At 56.4% G+C, this 19,682-nt stretch overlaps 1 protein-coding gene across 3 annotated transcripts in view; it reads right to left on the minus strand.

Annotated features, from left to right (window-relative positions):
* Positions 1-7,176: 7,176 nt before the first annotated feature.
* Positions 7,177-19,682, minus strand: part of P2RY8 (P2Y receptor family member 8) — a 45,775-nt gene continuing 33,269 nt past the window's right edge. For all 3 annotated transcript variants that reach the window (XM_047764327.1, XM_047764328.1, XM_047764326.1), the window contains exon 2: positions 7,177-8,323. In XM_047764327.1, coding sequence (XP_047620283.1) covers positions 7,221-8,297 — 1,077 coding nt within the window. In that variant the 5' untranslated portion in view covers positions 8,298-8,323 and the 3' untranslated portion in view covers positions 7,177-7,220. The remainder of the gene's footprint in view (positions 8,324-19,682) is intronic.

Here is a 19,682-nt window from a genome sequence, read left to right on the forward strand (position 1 = left end):
CCCCCGAAGCTCGCCCCGCCCCTGCGTGGCCGCTGATTCCGGAAGCACGCTGGGCCCCAGCCTGCGGGCCTGGGGTGGGGGCCGGGGCTGGGGGCAGTCCCCTAACCTGACAACGGCGGGACACCTTGGGCGCAGAGGGTTGGGGGCAGGGGAGATAGGCTGTCCTTGTGATTGGGTGGAGGGGTCTCCGAGGCGGGAGATGGGTGTCCCCAGGAGACGGTGGGGGGAGGAGATGGAGGTCCCCTGAGCGAGATGAGGGTCCCCGGGAGACAGTGGGGGGTGGAGATGGGGGTCCCCTGGGCGAGATGTGGCGTGTACGGAGAGAGGGGTTTCCGCCGGGCCTCGGTACAGCACGAGTGTAGGTAGCCCTTCTCAGTCTCAGGACTAATTAAGCTCCTGTTTGGGGCAGCATCTTGCCTTTTTGTGGAGCCGCCCTGGGCGGTTGCAGGGTATTTAGCGGCGTCCCTGATTTCTGTCCACTAGATGGCAGTAGCCTCTGCAGGTCTGCAGAGATCCAGGGTCCGCTGGGGACCAGAATCGCCCCTTTGTGTGCCAGGGCGATAGACAGACAGATGGATAGATAGATAGGTGACAGGTAAGGTATATAGCTGATTGATAGCTAAGATGGATTGTTAGAGGGGTGGATACAGGTTCGGTAACAGACAATGGATACAGGAGACAGATTGTTTATTGATGTAAAACAAATGGATATGCTGGATGGATAGACGATACATAGATAATGGAGAAAGAGAGCGTTTTATGCTAGACAGGGCTTAGCCTCAGCCCTGCTGACAATGGGACTGAAGGACTCGGAGGGGGGGCAACCTGTGCACTGCGGGGCATTGGGCGGATGCCTGGTCTCCACCTGCCGTGTGCCAGGGCACCCCCTCTCCCAGGGCAGACAACTAAAGTGCCCCCTGTGTAACACACACACACACACACACACACATAAACTAGTACATATCTGTGTGTATTATATGCACATGTGTCTGTGCACATACGATGAACCACAGAGGAAAGTCCATAGCCACGTGACATCCTGTTTTGTGTCTCGATGGCATTATCATGTCCCCTTTTCCCTATAGCTTTCTGTGTGGGGTGACCCCCCAAGGCATCAGGTGGTTCTGCCGACCAGGTTCTGGAGGCCTGCCGACAGTGGCATGATACGGGGACCCATCGCTCTGGCCGGGCCCCTGGCCACGGACCTCTAGCCCCAGAGCAGGTGGCTGAGGTCCCCTTGCCCCTCTGTCCCCCTCGCCCTCCCCAAGGAGGGGCTGGGAACCCGAAGGGCAGGTTTTGCACCCCCTCCTCTACTGCTCCCGTCTACCCTAGGCCCCCATGCCAGCCCCCTGTGGGTCAACCCACCCAAGGACGAACCCATCAGCGAGCCCCTCCCCCGTGGGCTCCAGGTCACCCTGTGGACTGCACCTGCCCCAACCTGCTACCATTGGGGGACGCTCGTCTGATGGGTGAACTGGACATTTCAATAATTATTGTTATTACTGCTCTCAAATGATGAATAATTTAATAATAAGTAAATATTTTGATCAATACAATAAACAGTTATTAGATATTATGCTATTGCTGTAATAAAGAATCAATTGTTGCTTATAATTATTATTATAAGTAATTATTAATAAATTGGTCATCGTGTTTATTAAATTATATCTTATAATGTATATTTTATGATTTATATTTTATGATTTATATTTTATTTATAAATAAAATATAAATCAATAATACTATTAATATTATTAGTAATATTATATATTAAATAAATTATGTCATAATGTATACTTATTTTATTTATGAGAAATCTTATATATTATTGATATTATCATATTATTATATTAAATATTATTAATATCATAAGAGTATCATGATAATAATATTATTAAATAACACTAAATAATTATTAATATTATAGTAATTATTACTATTATTATATCTCACTCTAGGCATTTGAGGGGAACATCAAGTCCAACAGCCAGGAAGCATCTCTGTGACAGAACCATCTCCCAGGGTGGTGACAATGACCTGCCCAGGAAGTTGGCTGGAAAGGTCCAGGGGGTGGCCCCAGAGACAGTGTCACACTGCCCTCCCCTCGGCTGAGAGTTTGAGGTTCCCTTCCTGTTTCTGCTCTGCCCAGGCTGGCATCACTTGATTGTGTGCACACCAAAACATGGCAGCAGGTGTCGCAAAGGCTACCGCGAAACACACTGAAGGAAGGATCCCTATATTTGAGAGCCCATCTGTGTGTCCTGCGAGTGCAGACTCTCCTTTGATGGAGTCACCTCCCCCCACCCTCACCCCCGCCGCCCCGGGTCCCCAGAGCCAGCCCCCAAGACTCCTGTTCCACCATCACCCAACAGCTCGCTCAAAAAAAAAAAAAAAAAAAGGTTTATTTTGCGATGGTTCTAGGTTCCCCCATCCCCCTGTCATCCATCCCCCCATCCGAGATGTTACTGGTCCCTGGAGAGGGACACGGGATGGACCAGTGCTGGAATCTCGCCGGTTTTCCCAGCGGTCTGTGGGGTTCCAGTCCACCTGAGAGCCTCTCTCCTTTTCTTCCAAAGTCCCAACTTCCTTTTTTCTCAGGACACTGCTGACGAGGTGGGGAAAACAGGCTGACAGGTGTATTGCTGGATTTCACGGACAGTCTGGGAAGGTCCTGATGACAGAAGGTGACAACGAAGGCAAGAACGAAATTGTGGTTGGGCCAAGATAAATGCCTTCAATTGGGGATGCAGCAGGGCCATTGGGCAGGAATTACCAGCTGATGTTGGGTCCCCACCAGTGCAGGAGGAGGCTCTGCGGCAGGTTCAAATCTCTCTGTGCTTAGGGTTGATCTGAAAGTCCCAGGGGGGCACTTCTTCATCCACACCTGCTCCTTAGGGCTCCCCCCCACCCCCACCCCCGGCTTCTTCATCTCTGCCTGCCACAGGGGTATTGGAGCAGCACTCAAAGCATCTCATGGGCCTTATGGAATCACACAGGCTTCCAAAGACATTAGGGGGGAACAAAGCTGAGGTTAAAAGTTAAAGGTTTTTAACAGCCCTGAGTGGTCTCTGCTTTGGCCCCGTGATTGTGACCTCCTTAAGAAGTCTCCGGTGACTTTTCCTGCCATTGCCTCCAGACACTGTGAAAGCCTGAGGGTCAAACTATGTCCGTGGCACAGCGTGGCAGGAACAGAGTTTTTGGTGAGATGTGATTTCAGCCCACTGTTTGGGATGTTTGGGTTTGGTCCTGTTTGGAGGCTGGGCTCCAAAATCTGGCTGAAAGAAGGTCTCTGGGATCCTGTCTACAGCCTCACACATAAAAACCACCCACACAGTGATGGGCAGCAGACCCACCTGCCAATGATGGATGCCCAGTGATCACCCAGGCAACAGAACAAAGAGGAAAATGAGTACCACGGATGAACCCCCCAAAAAGCCGTGGGGAGAAAAAGCCAGCACGTCCAGCACCTCGTGTAATGTCCTTGATGTCACGTGAACGGCGAGGACAAATCTGCAGAAGCAGAAACCAGAGGCAGAAAGCAGCCCAGGTGGACCAGGCTGGCCCCTGGGTACCGGGCATCTTTTCAGATCGATGGCACTTTCTACAGATGCTCCGTGGAGATTCGGGGAGCCTCCTCGAACTCGCCCTAAGTCACTGCACCTGGAGGAGCTGAGGCCGAGGGATGTCGTCACGAAATGGACACATCCGGCAGGAGTCCACTCTCAGGAGGTCCCTACGGGAGTCGGATTCACACGGACAGAAAGGAGACAGTGGCGGCGGGGGCTGGGGAAGGGCAGGGCGAGGCAGAGGATCCTTTTCAGGGAACATGAGAAAGTTCCGGGGACAGACGGTGGGGGGGTGGCGAGTCGCCACGCGTGTCTTTAATGCCGTCGAACCGCGTGCGTTTGAACAGGGTGAAGACGGTCCATATTATAAGCTTTCTACGAGTTTTTTTTTTTTTAATTGAGACGGCAAAACAAAAACAAAAAAAATACACACACATATACACACACAAAACCAAAAAAAACAAGGCTGGATCGGGAGCAGTGGCTTCTTTTATACTCAGCAATTCTGAAAGCGGACGGTTTCCAGCACGGGGCAATCACATGTGGCATCAATGCGTATCTTTGCCTGACGTGGTCCCACAAACCCTCCGGTTCGGGTGGGGATATTTGAAAAACAGGCTGATGTTTTTAAACAGCACGAAACCGAAGCCTCGGTAGCAGCGCTCTGCGTGCGGACGTCCCTCGCCTGCGCGCGGTCCCCGACCACGCACGCACAGACGCACACATGGGCGTGCACGGACGCGTAGATGCACACGGGTGCACGGGCGCACGGGGTGTGCCTCGACGGGCGTGTGAACGTGTGTGTCGGCGTTCGCGCTCCTCTGTTGAAGCAAGCCTGGACGATCACAGCGCTCCGCCCGGGCCTATGTTCAGATACCTTGGGCATGTGAGGGATTCTTTTTTAGAAAGGCCCCATGGAGCCTCCTCAGGCCTCCATGCCACCCACCCCACGCCCCATCCGTGTTCACCCCACGTGTTCGGAACTACATGATTCTGCTGAAATCGAGGCTCCAGGGGGCCTGGCGGGAGGATAACGGGGTAGGTCGCCTGCAAGAAGGGAGGGGCCTTTAGCTGGCAGGGGTCCCGGAAGCCCCACAGAGGCACCTGCTGGCCCTCTGCACTTAGAAAACCCACGATCTTGCTTCTCTGCGTGTTTGGCTGCCCCACACCCTCCAAAGAGCCGTCTCTTGGTTTTTCTGACGTCTCCCTAGATACGGATGTGTTACCCCCCTTTCCAGGAGGCTTCACAGGGCAACCCATTGAGCAAGGATGTGGGGGGGGGACACCCCTGCACATGCGCACACACAGCAGTAATAAAATGCTGAAACAGGGGCAAGCCCTGCTTCGGGGCCTTACACAGACCCCTGAGGCAGGCGGATGGTCACGTGAGCTTGCAACTCCTGGATGGAAATTTCCAAGAATTCCAGAGAGCATGTTGGACCCCGGGGGGAAAGTCACAGGAGGTGGGTCGGCCTGGGTGGCGGAGGGGGGCTGCACTTCCAAACAACAGCGCTGATGGTGATGCAATTTGGACCGCAGAGCTGGACCGGGTGACCTCCTGTCCCAGATGCTGTTACTAAGGAGACCAACTTCCCCTGAATTCAAGCCGCGTTGCTTATTCATGAAGCAGCAGGAAAAGGTCCTGGGAGGGTGATTTAAGATTTTCACAGCTTTTTAAGCATCGGACATGGGAAGTCCCTGCCCAGAATGCAGGGCTGCCGCTCGCTGGCTCAGGGTTCCCGCCCCCCAGTGGCGATCCGGCTTTCCAGGGTTCGGCTTTGGGACACTCGGCAAGAGCAGGGGGACAGCACGCCCTCCATGGCCAAGCCAGGGCCCTCAGGACAGCCCTTTTCCTGTCTCCTCGGCCTGTAGCTTTGAGTCCTTTCTCTAGGATGTCACTGGCCATCTCTGCAAAGGCTCCCCAGGGGGCTCTCTGCTCCCAGGAAACCCAGGGGTGGGCTCAGACCCTGTCCTCCATGGGGACGCCCCAGGTGTGTGGCCTGGGACAGAAGGGGGTGGGAGGGACCTCCAGGCTGCACCTCGAGGCCAAGGGGGTGGATCCCACAAAGCTGCCCCACTCCCACCCCCGAGTCAGCTCCAGGCACGAGCGCCTCCTGCAATCACCCAACCAGGGGCCAGCATCACAGCCCCAGAATTTCAGTGTGTGTCCTGGGGTGGCTGGAACAAGCTGGGGGCTTCAACCACCAAACCTAATTCGTCTCAGCCCTGGGGACCAGACGTCAGAGGTCAAGGGGTCCCAGGGCTGTGCTCCCTCCAGAGGCTCCAGGGGAGGGTCCTTCCAGCCTCTTGCAGTTTCCGGGGGCTCCAGCCGGTGGCCACCTGGTGGCCGCCTCCCTCCCGTCTCTGCCTCCGTCTTCCCGTGGCTTCTGCTCTGTGTCTTTGTCTCCTCTTCTGTCTCTTAGGAGGACACTGTCCTTGGAGGGAGGACCGCCCTGATTCTGTAAGTGACACTCTGAGATTCCAGGTGGACATGGAGTTGGGGGGGGCCTATTCACTTCAGCACATGTGTGTCTGCTTTTCTCCCAAAGCAGTGATGGCGGGGACCAGCCCGCAGGGTGCCGCACAGTCACCCCACCCTGGAGGTCCCGGAGCCCCCACTGCTGGCCCCTCCCAGGTCTCACCTTACAGGCTAAGGGCTGTTTTCCTTTCCCAGGGGAGCCCTGAGCTCAGTCCTGTGTGTCTCCTTGGGATGCACACAACACGCAAAGTGTCCCACTTTTGGCAAATCTCAGCCTCCCAGGAGCCTGCTGTCTTGGCATCCTGGGCACTGTAGGGACGGGGCCCTTCATCTTCCCAAAGTAGCATAGGTACTGAGCTGGCACAGGTGTGTCCAGGGGCTGACCAGGCGGCCGGCCCTCCTATGGGCTGCGTGGTCAGGGCTCGCTGTGTACCTGGTCCTCAGAGGACCCCACGGTCAGGCCAGGTGCAACCCCAGACGCCAGGGGAACGTGCCGAGGCCCGGGGCTCTGGGCTGGGAAGAGGAGGCAGAGAATGCCCCCCCCCGGGGGGGGGGCAGCTGCACCCCAAGGCATGTCAGTGAGGCCCAACTTGTAGCTGCAGACACTCCGTGCCCCGGGCCACTTATCTCCCACCCACAGACCCTCCACCAACGCCTCCTGGACAGACGTTTTTCCCTCCACGGTGGCCACTTGTGGACATTTAAGTAAAACCTGGCTCCCACTGCTCCAGAACAACCCGCTGCTCTGCAAGCCCCCGTGTGTGTTGGCTGGGCTCCTGCAGGGACCCAGCGATGTGGGGGGGGGGAACAACACGGGCTTGTGTGTGGCCTCCTGGCGGAATCCCAGTGCCCAGAGGGGATCGCAGGTGAACTGAAACTGAAGCCGGGGGCCCATGAGGCTGCAGGAGCAGAGGGACCCCCAGCATCCCCGTCCTGAGGGGTGGGGGCACGCCATGAGTCAGGCGGACCGCCCGGCGGGCTATCGGGGGCTGAGGGGAGCGCAGGTGCCTTCAGCGGCGAGCTGGCCCCTGCGATGCCAGGGGGCCCTCTGCACCTCAGGGAGGCAGGGGCGGCGGTGGGAGGGGGGAGGAAGGCGAGGAGAAGGGGAGGGAGGGAGGGAGGAGGTCCCCGCGTGTCCCCCCCCCCCCCCCCGCGGCGCGCAGCAGGCGCTGGGCTCAGAAGACGCTCTCCTGGCGCTGGAGGCAGGGCCGGCCGGCTGGGTCCGCGCCGTCGGCTTGGGCGCTGAGCACCGAGCGCGCCGAGAGCGTGCGCGCCGAGAAGAGGCTGTCCCGGCGCACGTCCCCGCTGTCGGTGGGCAGCGGCCCGTAGCCCAGGTAGTCGCGGAGGCGCAGCTGGAACTCGCGGGAGGCGAAGTAGTAGACGAAGGGGTCCAGGCAGTTGTTGAGGCAGCTGAGGCAGAGCGTGAGCTTGTACACGTGGTAGTAGCTGCGGCCGAAGAAGAGCCGGCTGACCATGTGCAGCAGCAGCACGAAGTTGTTGGGCGCGAAGCACGTGACGAAGGCCAGCAGCACCACGGCCGCCAGGGCCACGGCGCGCCGCCTCTGGCCGCGGCCGTGCGGGTCGGCCGAGCGCAGCAGCGTCAGGATGGTGGCCGTGTAGCAGGCGACGGTGACCACGAAGGGGATGAGGAAGAGCAGGAGGAAGAGCGTGAAGAGGAAGATGGCCCACATGGCCACGCTGGGCAGCATGGTGGACTTGAGCACGTCGAAGCAGGTGACGATGCCCAGCTCCTCCACGGCGTACGTGAGATCCGTGCGCGCCAGCGGGGCCAGCGCGGCCAGCAGCAGCAGCCACAGGCCGGCGCAGGCGGCCACGGCGTAGCGGCGGCGGCGCCAGCGCGCGGAGGCCAGCGGGTACACGACGCCCAGGAAGCGGTCCACGCTGATGCAGGTCATGGTGAGGATGGACGAGTACATGTTGGCGTAGAAGGCCACGGTCACCACGTTGCAGAGCAGCACGCCGAAGACCCAGTGGTTGCCGTTGCAGTGGTAGTAGATCTGGAAGGGCAGCACGCTGGCCAGCATCAGGTCCGTGATGCTCAGGTTGATCATGAAGACGACCGAGGGCGTCTTGGGGCGGATGTGCCTGCACAGCACCCACAGCGAGAACAGGTTCCCCGGGATGCTGACCAGCGCCACCAGCGAGTACACCACCGGCAGCGCCACGGCGATGGCCGGGTCCCGCAGCATCAGGATGGTGGCGTTGTCGGGGCGCGTCAGGTTCATGTCCATCCTGGGGCCGGGCGGCGGGGGCCGGTCTGGAAGGCAAAGGGGGCGCAGGGGTGAGACGGGCAGGGGAGAGGGAGTCCCCCCCCCCCGCCGCAGCGTGCGTGGGAGGGGCGGGCGGCTTCCGGCTCCTCCTGTGCTGGCCCTCCCTCCGGCCCCCTCCCTGGCACAGACCGTGGCCAGAACGGGAGACGTGAAATCCTCCACGTTTGTGCCCCGACCACAGGCTGCTCCTCCAGACCCGGGATGGGAACTCAGAGAGCTGCCCCTGCTCCACCCTGGTTGGAGGGGAAGAGACCGCCAGAGGGGGATGTGGAAGCCGTGCGTCTAGTCCCCACAGGCAGCAGGCGTGTGATCTTTGCTGCTTGGGCTAGAGGACACGGCCACCACCCCGCTGCCTCCTGTGTGCCAGACCCACGGTGCTGCATGCCTGCCCCTTCCTTGGCAACTTCCTTCCTTCCGGTGACTTGGAAGCATGGGGGCCATGCTGTGAGGCCCGGTGCACAGGCTTCAACGTTGGGGCTGTGAGGATGCCAGGGGAGTGCGGCCAAGGTACAAGTGACAAAGCTACCAAGAGACTGACCCTGTTTCCAAGCTGAAGAACAGCCTGGAGCCAGACCCCCGTCTCCAGACCCCTGGGCTGGGCACCTGTCCTTATGCCAGCCCCCAACACACCGGGTCTGCCCTGTGAACAAGGACGTGAGTAAGGTGTGAGAAGATGCCATGGGCCAGGTCAGAAGAGGTCATCACTGGACCCCGACTTTCCTCCGGGAGTCACGACTGCCATGCAGGGAGCTGCCCTGTCCCACCTCCTGTCCCCCTACGGTCCCCGGGCGCTCCAAGGGGCAGGTGCTCACACAGGATCCACCAGGCAGGGGTCTTACCCGAGAAACTGCCCATGTGACAGCTACCAGGAGGCAGCGGGGGGGGGGGGAGAGCACCCAACCTCAACGTGAGTGAAGGAGAGAGGCGGGGGGGGGGGCATGCCCTGACCGCGGCGAGGGCCCCAGAAAGCTCTGTCAGGTGCATGGGGTCCTGTCCCCCAGGAACGTACACCTTCCATCCTGGGGGCACCGGGGGGGGGCTCCATGCAAACAGGGGGAGGGAGGCGGAGGCCAGAGCTGGGGCTACCGACGCACACACCGGGGGAGGCCGGAGAGGGGCCGGCGGGCGTGGCGCCCCACGGTCTCCCAACATGAGAGTCAGCATCAAAGTCATGACCCCCTGGGGGACAGCTGTCCCCCAGCCCAGGAGGCCATCGGCCCTGGATCATCAGGGGTCTCCAGAGGAACAGCAACGAAAGGGTGGGGAGTTAGAAAGATGTGTGTGTGTGTGTGTGTGTGTGGGTGTGTGTGTGTATGTGTGTATATATAGACAGACACACACGTACATTCAGTTGCATGTGTGTGTATGTGTCCACACACACCATTGCCTAGGTGTGTATGTGTCTGTGTACACATTCTGCGCTGTGTGTGCATATACGTGTGGCTTGTGTATGTGTGTGTGTGTGTGTGGCATATAGAGAATAGACTACACAGTCTATGGCATATACATACACACATGAGCCATACACACACACACACACACACACACAGTCTACTCACACACGTCTGTATCCTAAGCACACATACCCCGTTGGCGTCATTTATCAACATTCTGATGAACTGTTCCAGGGCCACGCCGGGGGCGCGTGTCATTTCCCAGGGTGCAGGTCCCAGCAGAGCTGTGGCTGCCGGCCGCCCCCACAGCCGCAGTGCTGGTGGATCCTTGTGTTTCTGTACGTATTTATTTATGTACGTGTTGGCCGCAGTGTGCAGCAAGCAGCCTGATGGGAGATTTCAGGTCCCAGATCAAGGCTTGAACCCGGGGCCACCATGGTGAAAATACTGAGTCCTAACCACTAGACCACCAGGGAACTCCTGACCTTGTTACATTTATATACATATTTCTGTGTGTGTGTAGATACATAAGTTGTACACATATCTGTGTGCAACTGAATACGCACGTGTATTTATACACACACAGGCATGTATATATCTGTGCGTTCCACACCCCCCCACACGAACGTGCCACGGGGGTGTGTGTATGTATGTATACACAGAAGCATATATGCAATGCAATATGTGTGTCTATATACACATATACCCATTCACACACACACACACAACTGTGTATAACAGGGTGTACACCTGCGCAGATATGTCTACAAACACACACACATAGATTTGCACATATACACGTATGCCAATGTAAAATATAAAGATTTATTTCAGGGCAGGCTGCGGTGTAGATGGATGTGGCGTGGCTGTGGCTGGGGTGTAGACCTGCAGCTGCAGCTCCCATTCGCCCCCGAGCCTGGGAACCTCCGTATGTGGCAGGTGCAGCCCTAAAAAGAAAAAAAAGCCAAAAGAACAGCATTTATTTCAGGGAATTGGCTCACACGTTTGTGGGGCCGGTGAGTGTCAACTCTGCGGGGCCGCGGGGGCCAGGCTGGAGGAGAGACCCAGGGAGGAGCTTCTGAAATGCACACCCATAGAGGCAGTGGGTTCTGAGCCCACTCCTCCTGCCGCTGCACCTTGAGGCTTGCACTCTTTTTTTTTTTAATGCTTTTTAGAGCCTCCCCTGCAGCATAGGGCAGTTCTCAGGCTAGTAGTCAAATCAGAGCTGCAGCTGCAGGTCTACACCACAGCCACAGCCACACCGCATCCAAGCCACATCTGAGACACACCACAGCTTACAGCACTTAACACTTATCCTCATGGACACCATGTCGGGTTCTTAACCAGCCGAGCCACAGCGGGAACGCCGAGCCTTGCGCTCTGGAAGGTTTATTATTTCTGCTCTTCCTCCGTCCATGGAGAAGGCTGCCGAGCTGCCCACGCAGCCCACTCCCGACCACCGGCCCCTCGATCCACACGGGCACAGAGCGCAGAGACCGGGGCCAACAGGGAGAAGGGGTCCCAGACGCTTCTGGGCACAGTGGGTCCAAGTTTCACTTTGCGGTTTGTTCTGTAAAGGCAACCCCAAGGCAGCTCCCAGTTCACTCATGCTGGTTTTCAAACTCCGCGTGCTGGCTTCCCCACTTCTCTTTACCTGTGCTGCATCCACCTGGGCGATTCTGGGTTTCTCCTTCCTTGAATGCAGGGAAAAAGAGCTTTCACAGCAACGGCAGCGGGGTGGGGGGAACAGGAGAGAGAGAAGCACGGCGTGTGTGTTTTCTTGCTTTCAAAGAGGGCGCCTGCCTTGGGACCCTTGACCTGGAGCCCATGGGGTGGGGACACAGGGTGGGGGGGCGAGGGCACATCTTTAGGAGGCTGGAAGGAAAAGTGACGTGTGGAGTTGCGTTGAGTCTGTCCCACATGCCACGTTCCTGTAAGGGGCTGTCTGCCAGCCAGCAAGAGAACCCCCACCAGAAGGCGACCCTGAAAACACCTCGAATCCAGACGCCCAGCCTCCAGGAGTGTGAGAAACAATGCCTGCTGTTTAAGCCACCCCATCTGGGACGTTCGAAGTGCCAGAGCTGACCAAGACAGCCGGTATACCGATGGCTTAGGCTGGGGCTGCAGGCACTTGTCACACTGCAGTGCCGCGCGCGGGAGGTCATGGGATCATGCAAATCGTAGCAACCGCCTGCACCACAGGTCACGCACGCCCTAATCCATTCCGTGGACTCTGCTTTGGAGCTGGCAAGTGGCGAGGCAGGCGTCATGTTTTGCAGACAAAGGCAGTGGGGTTCCAAGAGGGGAGCGCATAGAGCTGGGGTTCAGAAGGACTCGACCGCCACCACCGGGCTCCACCGTCGTGTCCTTCTCATGCACGGCGAGCCTCCCCACTATTCTACGGATGGCCTCTGGCTGTGGCCGCAGGCACCTCGGCACCAGCACCGTATGAGCTGTTGTGGTGACCCAACCATGGTCGCACGCATCCCTTCCCTGCACGGGGGGCGGGGGGGTGTCCCCAGGACCCTGTGGCCAGCTCTTGGGTCTGACTGACGGCTTCTCCTGCGTCTTGATTCACTCCAGTCGAATCCAGGGATGGCGTTTCCTTCCGGCTGTGTACATCTGGAGCAGCCCTTTCCCCGTGTGCTTGGGACTCGGAAGCCAGAGCTGCCAGCCTGGCTGAACAGCACGTCATGCAAAAGTCGGCAGGGTCTCGGCCAGCCCGGGGGGGTCTCTCCTCGGAGCCCACGGGCGGAAACTCTGGGACCGCTTAGGGTTTTAAGGTCTGACTTCCTCACCTTGCCTCCCCGCTCGCCGTGCAGCCGGGGGCGACCGCTCTGCTGTTTTGCAGGTGTCCGAGATGGTCGCTTCGCCACCTGACTGTGGCGTTTCCAAGGCCGGGGATCGTGAAATCCAGGCGAGGGGCTCGCCAGTCATCAGGTGTGCCCGTCATAGCTCAGGACTGTGCCCCAAAGACGCCCTCTATGAGCAGCAAACGTGGCCCGGGGGCCACCCCAGAGGCCAGGTCACTGCCTCCCGAGCTTACCTGGACGGCAGATCCTGCTTCACAACCCCCGCCCTGGTGTTTCTTCCACCAGCAGCTCGCCCTCTGGGCCAAGCATGTGCAGAAAGCGCTTCCCCAAACCCGTGTAAAAATGGCCCCGTTTTCGGTTTGAGTGGCAGCTTTCCGCTCCGCTAGCTCGCGGACAGGTGCCAGTCTACCCCGGGCGCCGGCCCCGCTCCCCTTGGGGACCAGGTCCATCCATTCTTGGCTTCAGGAGCACAGGGCCTTCTTGGGGGTCTCTGTGGGTGCCGCCGGCGGGGGGCTGCATGGCAGGGAGCGACCTCTGTCACTTCCCGGGGACAGGGCCGAACGGGGGAGGCTTCTGTGTGCCAGGGGGAGGGGGGCAGGGTGTCTGAGAAGAGAGAAAATGGACAGAACCGGAGACAGAAAAGCCACGGCCCTGCCATGGAGTGGGGGGTGCCCTGGAGGGCAGGGCAGGTGTTTTGGGGGGGCATTCTTTCTGTTCCTGCTTGCCCAGGGCTGAGGCCCCCCACCTGCCGTCTTCTCCTCCAGGTGGGTGCTTCAAAAGAAGCGGATTTGCATAACACGCGCAGGCTGCCGGGCTGCCGGGAGGGGAAGCAGCGTGGCAGGAAACCCAAGTGGGCGGAGGGAGGTCCTGGCCGGCACTCTGCAGCCCGGAAGCCGCTGCCTCCCGGGTGGCCCCGTGCTTTCACCTGCGCGCCCCCCACCCCCAGACTCTGGAGCCCCAGCCTGCAGCCTGAGGGTGTTTGGACCCCAGAGCCCGGCCGCCTGGGTGATTAATAAAGAAATCACGTCTCGCAGACGCTGGCGCCTCTGAAACCCACAGCATTTGTGGTTGGGACCCGAAGGAGGCCTGGGGGGGTGGGTGGGTGGCAAGATGGAAATTTTGTGAAAAGAGTGCAAAACGGTCTCGGGGGCAGCAGACACCCTGCCAGGCGCCGGGCGCACAGAGGTGGCTCCTGCACGAGGCACGCGGCTGGGCAGGGGGGCTGCCCCAGGCAGGTGGCTGGGAGGAGCGGCCGACGAGCCCTGCGGGGAAAGTGCACGCAGACCTGCCGCGCCGCGTCAGCTGCCCAGGGCTGCTGTGCGCCCCACCCTGTCTGGTCCTCTCTTCACAGCCTGACTGAGCTGACCTTGACCTGTCTTCAATATTTACACAGCTTCAAGGCCCCCGGCGAAAGAGGACACTTCAGGGGGTTCTCCCGCATGGGCTGGCATGCCAGAGCACTTCCACCCCACAGCCCCCCACACCACGGCCGCCACCCCCAGCCCTCCCGCCCCAGCCCGCCTGTACGCACGTTTGAAAATTAAGTTCAAGTGCATGACTCGGACAATCCACCCCGTTGACGTGCACAGCTCAGTGGCATGGGCCACACTCACAAAGTTTGGCAACTATCTCCTCCATCTGTTTGTAGACAGTGTTCATGACCCCAAAAGGAGACCCTGCCCCCATGAGCAGTCACGCCCCAGCCCCTGGCAGCACGACCCCACTTCCTGTGTGTGGATTTATCTCTTCTGGACACTTCCTGTGAATGGAATCCCACACTGTCTGTCCTTCTGGGTCTGGCTTCTCTCCCTGAGCATCGTGGGTTCCAGGTCCATCCACATGGCAGCCTGTGTCAGAGCTTCACTCCTTTTCACGGCTGCATAATACTCCGCCATGTGGATGGATCCTGTTCTGTGTATCTCTCCACCCACCCACCCATCCATCCGTCCTCCATCCATCCATCCATACGTCCATCCATCCATCATCCATCCATCCATGGACATTGGGGTTGTTTCCATCTGTGAATCTGACTCCTCCAGCGCTGGCTAGTGTGAGCTGCCTCGTGAGTTTTGGTCCCACCGAGGTTGTAGCACTTTGCTAGGAAAGCCCTGGGGGCCTCACTGCAAAGCTTCTGGGGGCCACCATTTGGGAGAGCTGGCGGGGTCAGTGCTTTGAGTCACATGGAATAGTCATGTGCTGCACAGGGGCTGAGCAGCTCTGGCCCACAGAGAGCAGAGCAGACTGGCGGTTTGCCCCTCATCCAGGAGAGCTCCCGCCCAGCAGATCTTGTTCAACAGACTCGGGATGAGGGAACCAAGCTGAAGTCACAGCTGCCCAATGCAGGAGGTGCTGGGAAAACGCAGGGCATGCCCCCCCCCCCACCAAGACTGTCACCAGCCTCTGAGGGTTGCCATGGCCCCAAGGGACCCAGTGAAGCATGTTGTCAACTGGGGTGTGTCCATAGATGGCAACCAGATCATTAACCGGGAGGGGATCCTGGAAAGGCTGAGCCGGTGACCCCAAACTGGGGGCTTAAACAGCCAGCATCCACCCTCCCCCATTCTGGAGACAAGGAGACGTCTGAGGTCAAGGGGTCCCAGGGCCACACTCCCTCCAGAGTCTCCAGGCAGCCCTGCCTCCCTCCCATCTCTGCCTCCATCTTCCTGTGGCTTCTCCTCTGTGCCTGGGTCTCCTCTTCTGTCTCTTGGGAGGACACTGTCCTTGGAGGGAAGGCCCCCCTCATCCAGGAGGACCTGCTCCCAGACCCTTCCCGTGGCTTCTCTTCTGTGTCTGTGTCTCCTCTTCTGTCTCTTAGGAGGACACTGTCCTTGGAGGGAGGGCCCCCCTCATCCAGGAGGACCTCCTCTCAGACCCTTCCCTTCCTCACACCTGCAAAGACTCTATTTCCAAGGAGGGTCTTTGCAGATGTAATAAGTTAGGTTAAGATGAGGTTCCCCTGGAGCAGGAGCACCTGAGACCTCTATGCTGGGGTCCTTATAGAAAGGGGACGTTTCAACACAGACACACAAGAGAGGGAGAAGGCCACGTGGAGACGGAGGCAGAGATGGATGTGACAGGGTCATCAGCAAACACCGGCAGCTGGGCGAGAGCCTGGAACAACCTGGACGCTCCAGAAGGAACCAGCCCAGCAGACCCCTTGACTTCAGACTTCTGGTCTCCAGAACAGACAGATCCTGGATCTTTGTTGTTCAAGGCCCCTGGTAGGGGGCGATTTGTTACAGGGGCCGTGGGGAAGGACCATGCAAAGGAAAAGAAGAAGAATTTAGCTGACAGACTCCAGAAAGCCAAAGCCACAATCCTGCAAAATAAAAGAAAGCTGACAGCCTCGGGGCAAGATGGAGGAGGAGGGCGATGGAAGCAAAGGTGTGAAAACGGCCCTGCGAGCAACATCGACACATGGTCCATGACCCCTTTTCTTGGCCAACATATTCGGGGCGGGGGGGGGGAGGTCTATAAATGATGAGCAGCTTTGCGGAAGCCCAGAATGAATGCCAAGTCTGGCCACCAAGGCTGCACCCAAGGCCCAAAGCAGGACCTGACCTTCTCCTGCTCAGGTCTCCTGCCTAGAGTGGGTGAAAGGTCTCGCCAGTAGCACTTACACCAGAGACCCACAGTGCTGGGGGACATGCCCCATGGCCCAGACCCAGTGCCCCTTCCAGCCTTGGGAGGGAGAGGGGGACAGGTGTATGCCTGGAGGCAGATCCACACTAGCCTTGAGAATTCCGCCTTGGGCCAACTTACTGGGGTGGCCAGCATTTTACAACAGGGTCCCAGGGTCACCCTTCACATACGCAATCTTATTTCTGCAAAAGTCTTGATGGACAGGTCCTCTAGACGCATGACGGGTACTAGAGGGGTGACAGGCGATGGATGGAGCCCAGGGCTTCTCACCCAGGCAACATTGCCAGGAGACACTCAGCAACGTCTGAAGACATTTCTGGTTGTCACAACGGGGAGAAGGGGGAGCCACTGGCACGTGGTGGGTGAAGACCAGGGACCGTGTTCAACACCTGACAGTGCACAGGACGCCCCACATGAGAGCCATCAAGCCCCAAATGTCAATAGTGCCGAGGCTGAGAAACCCTGACTTAGCATCAGAGACTCTCTCTCTCTCTCGCTCTCTCTCACCTATATCTTATCAACCTACCTACCTGCTTATCTATTTTTTATCTATCATCTCTCTATGAGTCATCTACCTATTATCTATCTCTCTGACTTTCTATCTTTCGGGGGGAGGGATCCCAAGAACCAGAGCGACTGCAGAGAAATCACAGAAGGAGAGAGAAGCTTGAAAGGAAGGGCACGAGCTGGGGAAGCAGAGGGACAAGGAGGAGGTTGCGGATGTCAAGACCCCTTTGAGGAACATACCAGAAGCATCACACCCTGCACCTTCCCCCCCACAGGCCCCCCTTTTGCTTTCATGAGTGTCCTTCCACGCTGGACCCCAACACATCTCAACAAGACCAGGGTCAAAGCTGCCTCTCCATGCAGCTTCCTAGGTTCCTCCCACCCAAGAAGAAGTGAACGCAGCCTCTTCTGGGATTCCAGGTACCAATGAGTTTCAATGTTGCCTAAATGTTTAGACCTTCCAATTAGAGAGCATGTGCATATTTGCTCTGAGTCAAGAAATATAAAGAAACAGCAGTATTTGTGCTTCTCCTCATGCTTTTCGCCTTTAGGACCATCGACTCCAAGGCGGCCCCTGGGAGATGCTGGCTCTGAAGCATCCTTCCAGACATGCCTCAGTGTACATCAAACACGCATGTGTGCACACTCACCCACACAGGTAGGAATTTTACTTTGCATGCTGTACATATCAGCTCCCACTCCCTTCCCGCTTTATACAAACTGACAATGTCCCCATCCCACACATAGAGTTCCCCTCTGCTGTTTTCCACACTTGAATGCCCTGTGGTGCATTTCACCCTGTTCCCCAACCTGTGGGCATTTGGCTGGATGGCCTGAACTTTGGACTGTGCAAACACACACCTCTGCAAGCATTTCTGGGCATGCATGTGACACTGACTTCTAGAAGACTTCCCCAGCAGTAGAACTGCCCATCCAAAAGGGGTGCACATTTGAAATTGAAGGCATATATTAGAAAAGAAGAAAGATCTGCAACCAACCTTCTAAGCTCCCACCTTAGGAAACCAGAACAAGAAGAGCCATTTAAATCCCAAGTGAACAGAAGAAAAGAAATAATAAAAATGAGGGCATAAATTAATGAAATTAAAAACTGGAGCTCAAGGGGGGGGGGAAGATATCAAAAGTTGGTTCCTTGAAGAGATTAATAAAAAATGATAAATCTGTAGTCAAGCTAACTAAGAAAAAGAGAAAGACACAAATGAATAATGTCAGAAATGAAAGAGGAGACATCACTACAGATCCCATGGACATTGAAAGGCTGATCATGGAAAACTGTGAACAATTCTATGCCCACACGTTGTGTGACTTAGATGAAGTGGAGCACTGCCTTGACATAATCTGCCAGAATGCCCACAAGGAGAAAGAGACCCTTTGAACAGCTCTATCTCTATTAAAGAAATAGAAGCGATAATTAATAACCTTCCAAAAAAGAAAGCACCAGGTCCAGATGGATTCACTGGTGAATTCTACCCAGCATCAAAAGAAGGAATTACAGTAACTCTTTACCATCTCTTCCAAAAAAACAGAAGCTGATGGATTAAATATCCTCGCACGTACACTGTGCCCATTTGGGTTTGCAGCTAAGAGAATAAGGTGGGGGTGGGGGGAAATCTCATTTTTTGCATTCTCACCAACAATGTGTCATCAACCTGTTTCATCTTTCCCACCAATGGGTGAGAAGTGCCATCTCACTGAAGTTTCAATTTGCATCTTCATTTTGGCCATAGAGGTTGGTTGAGTGTCTTTTTCATGTTTGTTCTCACACTGGCATTTCCTGTTGGCAATGCCTTTGTCCTACCGAGCCTGACCCCCACCCCCATTGGTCTCCTCACTGGCCACTCAATGCTCTTATTAAGGTCACGGTAGCGGCTATTTCTAGTGATGACCATTGATGACATCTGTGCAAACCTATTTCTGGGTTTGCTATTCTGCTCCCTTGTCTCTTTCACCCGAACCACACTGTCTTGATCACGTCAGGTAGTGCCCTCTGACTGTGTCCTTCTCCTGCAATGTTGTGCTGGCTGTTCTGAGTCACGTCCCTTTTTCTCTGGCATGTATGCTGCCATCAGCTTTTGCCCTCTGCAGGTCATCTTTTAGTTTCGTGAGTGGCATATCACATGGCATTCAGTTTATATCTTTCTGTCACAGCTTCTTCCCCTTTACACGTTCTGTGTTCTGCGTCCTGTTCGGGAATACCTTCTCTACCCCCCACTCTAAAAGGTTCTCCTCTCTTCTTTTTTCTGAGTGCCTTCATGGTTTTATTTTCTGTTGCCCTGGCTGTATTGTAACTGTTCCTCCTGAGCCATGATACGACGATGGTCCCTGTGCCTGCCCTTTGCAGAGGTTCAGTGTCTGCTGATAAAAGGCACAACAGGATCCAAGAAAACACAGCATAAAATCTCAAACTCTCAGAAAGCAAGGGTGTCTGAGACGTTGCTGAGTTCACTTACCCACCAGAACCTGACTGTCTTTCCAACAGGGGCTCTGAGCCTCATTTAAGGTGTCTGTGTGGGGGCAAGGCAGAGACACTGCCATCCTGATGCCTCCTTTTAAGTTGTGGATATAGACCAACTGGTTCTAGAGCCTATGGGGAAAGGCAAGAACCCCAGAAGAGTCGCTACACGATTGGAAGACAAGAACGAAATTGGAGGATTGACAACTTCAAAGCTACAGTCATCAAGACAGTGCAGGGAGGGGCAAGATGAGGGAGGGGAGTAAGCGGCACAAACTACTATTATAAGGAAATAAGCTGCACGGATGGACTGCATGACGCAGGGAACAGAGCCAAAATTTTACAATAACTATAAATGGCATATAAACTATAAAGGGAATCTAACCTTTTAAAATTGTGAGTCACAACATTACACGCTTGTAAGACATATTGGATAGCTACTATTTTTCACCTTAAAAAAAAAGGAGAATCATCACCTTTTAGGAATATTCTAGGTAGTTTTTTTTTTTTTTTTTGGCTG

This window comes from Phacochoerus africanus, chromosome X (genome assembly GCF_016906955.1).
Source record: "Phacochoerus africanus isolate WHEZ1 chromosome X, ROS_Pafr_v1, whole genome shotgun sequence".
Taxonomy (NCBI): domain Eukaryota; kingdom Metazoa; phylum Chordata; class Mammalia; order Artiodactyla; family Suidae; genus Phacochoerus; species Phacochoerus africanus.